The sequence below is a fragment of the Convolutriloba macropyga genome, chromosome 2 (assembly GCF_964194025.1).
Source record: "Convolutriloba macropyga chromosome 2, txConMacr16.3, whole genome shotgun sequence".
Lineage (NCBI taxonomy): Eukaryota > Metazoa > Xenacoelomorpha > Acoela > Convolutidae > Convolutriloba > Convolutriloba macropyga.
In genome coordinates, this window is record NC_134469.1 from 33016245 (window position 1) to 33024417 (window position 8173).

At 41.1% G+C, this 8173-nt stretch overlaps 1 protein-coding gene across 1 annotated transcript in view; it reads right to left on the bottom strand.

The window, feature by feature from the left end:
- Positions 1–5924, bottom strand: part of LOC142358612 (protein flightless-1 homolog) — a 172865-nt gene extending 166941 nt beyond the window's left edge. Inside the window, exons 1-2 of the mRNA XM_075410058.1 lie at positions 5814–5924; positions 5437–5553 (exon numbers count right to left, since the gene is read on the bottom strand). Coding sequence (XP_075266173.1) covers positions 5437–5553; positions 5814–5891 — 195 coding nt within the window. The 5' untranslated portion in view covers positions 5892–5924. The remainder of the gene's footprint in view (positions 1–5436; positions 5554–5813) is intronic.
- Between the last annotated feature and the right edge of the window lie 2249 nt (positions 5925–8173).

An 8173-nucleotide genomic window follows, 5' to 3' on the forward strand; every position in this document is an offset into this window, starting at 1 on the left:
AGTAATTTTATTGTCATCTTCCTTTTAGAAGAAGAAAACTTTGTTCTATAATTCGAAATAAAAACGTTTTCCAAAAACGGAATAACTATCCAAAAAATGGAAATAATTATCCAATTAAAATTGAAAATATGAAACGCTTTTCAAATGAAACGAATTAATTTCATTGTAAAAAAAAAACGAAATTTAAATTCCAGACGTTGAACAAAATGAGTATTTCTAGAAAAGGAAATCCAGCTGAAAAAAAAACAATTTAGGAAAACTTCAACGAAAACCACCTAAGCAAAAATATAGATCAGCTCACGGATTGAGAAAAAACATTGCATAATTCAAAAGGCCGTTAAAATATACACCGATAGCAAAAAAATCAGAAATATCAACCGATGTTGCCGTTGAAAGAATTATTCGACTCCCTCAAGAACACTGCTATACCAATCGCTGAGGGTTAAATTTTTATGAGGTTTCGATCAAGAATTATTTTTGTTCAAAAAAAAAACGAGAGTAGCTACAAGAAATGAGCCAAATCAACGAATGAACGGCTAAAACGTTTAGCTGTAAACAAAAAAACTTCGAAGTCAAAGAACCATTCATTCAAAGGTAGTAGCAGAAGAGGCTTCAGGGTATCGCCCATGGGTGTTCAACCCTTTCATTTATCATCTAGCACAAGTTTTCAGGAGGTTACAGCTTCCACAGTTGCACAAGATTTTCTAGCTACACCAACACCCTACCCAAACTCATTGTAGCTGTCAAGTTCATTGTAGCGTCTGTAAAAAAAAGGTCGTATACATTTGCGTCAGAAGCTTTTTGCTCAGTGAGTTCTTGGTCGTTTTTCTCACTATGTTGTATAGTCTCGTTGCCCGTGTCCAAAAATTTTTGTCGCATTTTCTCAGTCTAATTCTGATCTTCGAATTCTTTGCTTTGTCTTGTTTCGGTTAATCTAAAGTTGAGTATCGTCGACCAATTGTTGTTGTAGTTTCCATTTATGACAGAGAAGAAACAGGACATCATGTAGTTCGATGAACATAGAGATGGGGAGTATGTTGTGTCGGGTCAGTCTTGTTTTGTAGTCGTCTATTTAACTGCATATCCACTTAGTGGCCGTTTTTTTTCTATCTCGAATGCATGGGACTCAAGTTTGGAGTGGTACCACACCTGAGATGCATAAGAAAGTACTGGTAAAACATAGTCAATAAAAGCATATAGCTTGGTTGACAGGTTTGCGATGTGTGAGATGTTTCTCTTTAAATCATAGAAGACCTCCAGTCCTTACTAGCTCGTTTTCGGCAGTTTTCAGCCAAGGACAAATTTGAAGACAAGATTACCTCAAGGTGTTTTTGGGTTTTCACGATACTTTGGTTTTCTTCAGCGGTTGCGTTTTCACATTTGATTGACAGGATTTTGCTCTTGTACAGGTTTAGCCATGTCATTGCCGTTGCTACATTGTTGAATGCATTTGGCTGATTGATCAGCTTCTTGGAGACTTGATGTTTTGACTTTGAAGTCATCATCTTATTAATATGCCGGTGTTCTTTGTACGCATTTGGGCAGGGTGTTGATGTACACGATGCGATGAGCATTAAAGGCCCCAGGATTCAGACCTGTGGTACTCCACTGGTGACATTGGACGCTTCAGACTTCTTTTGTCTAATTTTGAACGTATGTTGCCGGTTTGTCAGAAAGCTTGCGAGCAGTTTCCCACCGATTCCCATTTCACCCAGCTTGGATATGAGTTTTTGGTGATTAACTTAATCGCAGGCTTTGTGGAAATCGATATATAGGGCGCTGAACACTTCGTGTTCTTTGTTTGTTGTCCATGCGGCCGAAAATCTCAACGAGGTAGAAAACTAGTTAGAGGACTACTGATCGTGCCTGACGAAAGTCGTATTGCTCGTTCCTTAGTTGGCGTTCAGTCAGGGGGTACATCCTGGCAAACAGAATTTTCTCAAAGACTTCGCGGTCGTTTTTTGTATATTGGTGTGATCTCACAGAACTTCCAGCTAGTCGGAAACTTTCCTTTGTTTAGGGTACTCGGGAAGACCAGTTTAAGGGATTTTGCTAACGCTGGTGTGTTCTTTATAATTATGTTACTCATGTCTATGTTACTAATGTCTTTGTGTTACTAAGGAGGGCAGGTAAGGTTTGTTTGATTTCTTTTTCGGATATGTTAAAGTAATTGAGCTTTGATTTTGAGTATGTTTGTTCATACTGTATTTCTCCTTTGTCGATGAAGACATCGAAGAAGTCATTAAACAAATTGCACTTCTCGGTGTCCGCATTTGCAATTGTCTGTTTGCAGCGGTGGGGTAGTACATTTCGTCAGGGAATTATTTTGTCTAGTGGAGAGATATTCAAAGGTATTTTTGCAAGTCGGACATACGTTTTCCCTTGAAGTCGGACATACATTTTCCCTTGAAAAGTCTTTCTTCGTATGCAGTTTAGTTACTCAACATCAGGTCTTTGATGTCTTCATTTTTTGCCAATCAGTTTTTTGATACGCATGTTGGATTTTGGGTGGCGGTGGCTTGGTGGATAGATCTGTCGATATGGTGTTTTGGAATGGTCGGTTGCTGGGGCACCGTATTCCCTTAACAGAATAACCTGCTTAGAGTTTTGTATCCATTTACGCTATTTCGATGCTTTCAGATGACTCGTGAGTAATGGGTCAAAGGGTGGTTTGTCTCCATGTGGTAAAGCTTGTTTTATGTTAATTTCGTTCACATTGCGGACCATATATTCCTCGTATTTGTCCTGGGACGTCATGGTCTCCCAGTCAATTTCCTCGAGGTTTAGCGCACTAGTGATGACAATCGCGGAGTCCATTTCTGCTGCTGTTCAATTTAGTTCTTTTAGGAAAGCTTCGAGATCGTTTTCGCTGGCTCTTTATGGACTGTTTTTTGGTGGATTGTATATGAAGCAGTGTATTGTTGGTTTTGTAGGTAGTTTGCAAACTTTATTTCTTTCTCTTTCTCTTTCAGCTCTGAGCAGTGTTTACTCTGTGTGGCAGGTAGGTCTTTGAATGCAATTAGTACTCTTCCATGTTTGATTTTGTGGTTGCAAGATGGCCTGTCCTGTTGATTCCGTATCCGCTGAGGAACAGGGCTTCATCCGGTATGTCATCGGTCAGTCACGTTTCGGTGAGACAAAGGATGTCAAATCCCGATTTTGCGATTTCGTTCGCAAAGGTGAGTTGCCTGTAGAAGTCGAGGACGCCTCTAACTTTAATGATTAGCGTTTCGACCTTTGGTTTTGTTTTTTCAGTCAATCAAACTCGAGTGACAAATATTTTTGCTTCGATTCCTCTTAGTTGTCTATGAAGACCTATTTGTTGTCAAATTTCTCTTGTAGCCTCAAGTGTCTGATGCTTAGTTCTCTGGTTGACCGAGTCTTGACTTCAGGGGTGCCATGGAAGCGCATTCCGTCGTAGTTCTCTTTGAATCCGTGGTGTCTTGTGGGTATCGACTGGATTTGCTGTTTCATCCAAACAGGGATCTGGGGCTTTATTGGCTCGTGCTGGTTTTGCCCTAACTTCATTTTTGATTTGAGCCAGTTCTTGTTTCACCTCTTCTGAACACCGGGTGACTGCTTCAACATCTGCCCTTTCTCTGGTACTTGCGATTTGGTCGAGCACATGATCGGGCTGATTGTTTTGTGCGCAAGAGTTGCACATAAGGAGAACGTTCTAGCTAATTTCTTGGGTGCCATATATAGTCTTTTCCCTCATTCCAGTGCAGCTGAGTGGGAGATGCATCAAGTCACTGCATGAGATAGTGGAAGACAGCTGCGCGATTGCTGAGGGGGCTTTTGCAGATTTTACAGTTGCTTTTACTACGGACACGGGCCATTTTGACTACCTCTTGCAATTCCGATACTCCGGGGAGCCTCCGGATTCACGAATGCAATTCCGATACTCCGGGGAGCCTCCGGATTCACGAATAGATAGCTTTGGTGGTGGGTGAAAAAGTTCAACTATCTTTCGAATACGATTCCGATACTCCGTGGAGCCTCCAGATTCACGAAAAGATATATTTGGGGGAGGGGGTTCCTACTTCTACTACTACCTTGTTCTGATGCCATTCCGATACTCCGAAGATCCTCCGGATTCACTAAGAGAAAAGGCAGAAATTCAACTCACTTAGGATTGGTGAAGCTTTCTTTTCTTCATCCTGTCCTTCTGTTTGTTGTTCGGCTTTTTCTTTGGTTTCTTCGGTAGTTTCTTCTTTATCAATCGGCGTAGGTTTCCACTATTGCGTTAGGTTTCCACTATTGCGTAAAAAAAAGAAACGAAGCGGCTCTCGAGGATGGAATCCGGATGTACTTTTGCAGGTTCTGTTAGCAGGTTTAAATCTTTCTCCCTTTTTTGGGGGGATTATGTTCTTAAGACACTCCACTAGAATGCCAATTTTGCGCAGCTCGGAGGACAGATCGTGGGTACCACCTCTACGAGTGTAGACAAATGCGATGATGAGATTGTTGATGTAAAGTTCCTTTAGGATTGCGACCAGCTGGTCGGGGAGAGGCGGCGGCAAGCTTTTGTAATTGAGTTGTTACTTCTGTGTTCAGTAATGCTGTTATTAAAAACGTTGTGCCAGATGATTAGTTAGTTTCTATTCTTGAGGAAAAATTTGTTTTTGAACAAATACTGTACAGTTTTTGTAGGATTCTTCGTGATTGGTGATGCAGCTTGCTCCGACAATCGAAACCATTCCCGGTCTAGCAAACAGTTTTGTCATTAAATGCACCCATTGGTGCCTTCCACACAAGACTTTCATTTCAATCTATTTAATGAGTTTACAATGCAGCAACGCAATTGACTGACGTCGGGTGAATTGTTCTCAAACGACTGCCGAGCAGTTGGCTTGTCAGTAGCCAGCTGCGCGTCTTAGGGAGGCTAGGTTGAACTTTAACAAGTGGGAGTGTGCTCGGGGTTACGTGTGGGATTGGGGGGGGGGGGGGGGTGAAGTCGGGGAGGGAGGAAGTAGTGGAGGGGAGGGGGGTCAAACTGTGAGAACCAACCATCATATCATAACATTATGTCTCTCGCCCTACTGCAGTGAATGGCATACATGGAGACTTTAAGAGCCGTACGGCTCTTATAGAATTTAATGCCCTATCAGCTGTTTATTTCGTTTCCAAGGACGAAAATTGAAAATGCTCAGAGGAAAAACTGTAAAGCGAAAAATTGCATTAAGTGCAGTACTGGTACAATTGCTACAAACAACAATTGAGAGCAAATAAAAAACGTTTCTCCCTCAGCAAAAAAATTTCACATCATTTTAATGTTTAGCTGGTATGTCAAAACGCCGCCTGAATATATATTAGTTCCAGTAGAATTCCTCAAGAAAACCAATACTCATCCTAGAACACAATGAGTCCTAAAAACTAAGAGAAGGCCAATAAAAGATCCACTGAGCTATTAATAATAAAATAGCTTTGGCTTACCAGCTCTATGAGTTCAGGAATGGGATCAGGCAGTTGTCGCAGACCATTCCTCTTCAGATTAAGCCACTCACACCTTTTCAACTGCTCCAATTGACCACATGGCACTGTTGATTCCACCTGCACCAATAGAAACATTAATTAAACCATAGACAAAATCGCGCGTTTTGGAGGAAAATTGTTGCCAATAGTAACGTGACCATTTTTCCGCTCATCCAAAAACTTTTGAAAAACTTTGAAATTTAAGATATAAAACTAGTCTATACTAGTGCAACTGAAAAAATATTAGCAAATCAATTTGGGCCAATGGCGACAAAAATGAAACAATCACCGTTTGGATGACGCAGTCAAAATTCAATCGATACAACGAGTTAACTTACGTCAAATGGGTAATTGCTCAAGTCCATGCCTTTCAATAAGGAGAGTAACTTTTTGTCCACTTCCGTTGGTTCTCCCATTGTCAACTCTATCTGAAAGTATCAAACAATCCCTCGTGAAGTGATGAGCGGATTCAAAACTTGCAAGATATCAATCGAAGCAAAAAAATAAATCATGGCACCATTATTTTAGAAAACATAACCGACTACTGTTGGGCGAACTGCTCTCAAACGACCGGCGAGCGCTTGGCTTCGTCAGTAGATAGCCACGATTTAGTAAGGCTAGTCAAACATTTGGTGAGTGTTCTCCACATTTGTTTGACTAATTAGTTTAGGCCCCAAGCGGCCACTTCCCTTCGTCCCCCTTTTATTCCAAGTTGCAATAGTGTCCCCGTCACCGCCCGAACCTCTGCAATATTTATAACGAGCCTTGCAATGTACTAGTGAGTGCTTTTTGTGTCAAATATAAGAAAATGTGTTCACTTTGGTTGTTTGGTAATTTCATGTACCTCACATGTCAAAGGAATGATCTACTGGTCATGTGCTTGTTGTACTCCTGTAATATCCGTGCACTGTCTACGGTTACGGTTTGGGTTGGATGTTATTCTTAAGCACTTTAAGCTCGAGGCAGCTCGATTGTGTAAGGTTTAGTTTTGAATACATTCTTTGGTTTCAGTCCTATCAATGGTTAATTAATCTTAGGTTCTTTTTAACCATTTTCGTTAATCTCCTTGGGATTTTCTCATAGTTATTTTCTACCGCACGGGTCCCTGTTAGTTAAACTAACAGATAACAGGTTTACCTGCTTGACGAATCCCGTCATGAACAAACATTCCTTGACGTGTCCCGTCAAGATGGAATTCCATGATGATTCCCATCATTATTTATGATGCTTTCTCTATATTGTTAAAATCCGGTTTACTATTAGTAACCATCTCTTTTCGTTCTCCTAATTGTTTGTGAAAACTTCGAATTATGCGTTTAGTATGTAATTTATGAGCATGTCATACATTATGGTTCAATATACTGCCTCCCTCTTAGAAAATGTGAGTGTTCAAATCACTCACACAGAAAGATTTTGAAATGTCCATTTTCGAGTTCATATATTCTAGTGCTTTTTCAATGCCGTACTTGTCATAAATATTACAGGCCTCCTCGTCTTCCATAGTTTTCTTTGCTTGAAGAATGATTTGGAACATGTCCTCACGACCACCCTTGTCCGGATGACAGAGCATTGCCAACGTTATGAAATGTTTCTCGATAGTACTGGTTGTGGCCCCCTGTGGCAGGAATAGAAGTTCATAAAAGTTTGGAGGTTGACTGAACGGGCGCTGCGCGTTGATCGCCTCCAGCCTCCTCTGTATGACCTTCTTTGAGGTTTGCTCTGTTTTTACTCTACCCCTAAGCTTTCTATTGTCTATCTCGGCATTCTCCAACTCCCGAGCTAAGCACTCCCGCTCGTCCACCAGAGCGACACATTCCCTTGTTTTTGTTTCGGCTACATTTGCAACCTCCTCCAACTCCTTTTTCAATGTTTCCACCTGCCTCCTGCAGGACTCCCGCTTTTTCCCAGCGTATTCAAGTTGCCGTTTGGTCTCCAGCAATTGATCACCTAATCTTTGTTTTTCAAGTTTTAACTGCCGGAGCTCCTCTTCAAGCCGAGCCCCGGCTGTTCCCAGCATTTCGCTGTTGTCAATCCTCTTTTGTTGTTCCTCGATTCTGTTTTGCATCTCACTTAACTCCCCAACGCTAATTGCGGCTCTATCCACTATATTGGGTGGTTGCAGCTGCGTCAGTGGCACCACGTACCTTTTGTTTGAGGTTACTCCGATAATCCGATACACTTAGTGCCTGACTATCGACCTGACCCCGAACAACTCGGGTAGATAGTAGCAATAATCACCGATTTTCGGTTCTGCCATTCCTACATATCATACACGTAAATTAGTCTAATGTATCAATCTCAATTTCTGCCATATCTGGTACAGATTTTGCCTTCTTTGCTTTTATAACTACGATGTTTGTTTCACCATCACACCGTTCAACTGTCCTTTTTCTGGTCAATTTTTGTTCCTTTGTACGTTGTTTTAGATGATGAAAATAACCTAGTTCCCGCATTGGGTTAATGGGTTGCAGTGCAATTACAAGATTGGTGCCACTGCGTAGCATATCGATTGAAAGAAACACGCGTACCAAACAAAATATTATTTTAGATCCAAAAAAAATAGTCATCAAACTGATAGTTATTTCCCTGGCCATCATCCCATCTCTGTCGCCAATGTAATATCCGTGCACTGTCTACGGTTATGGTTTGGGTTGGATGTTATTCTTAAGCACTTTAAACCTCGGAAATACTGAGGAAA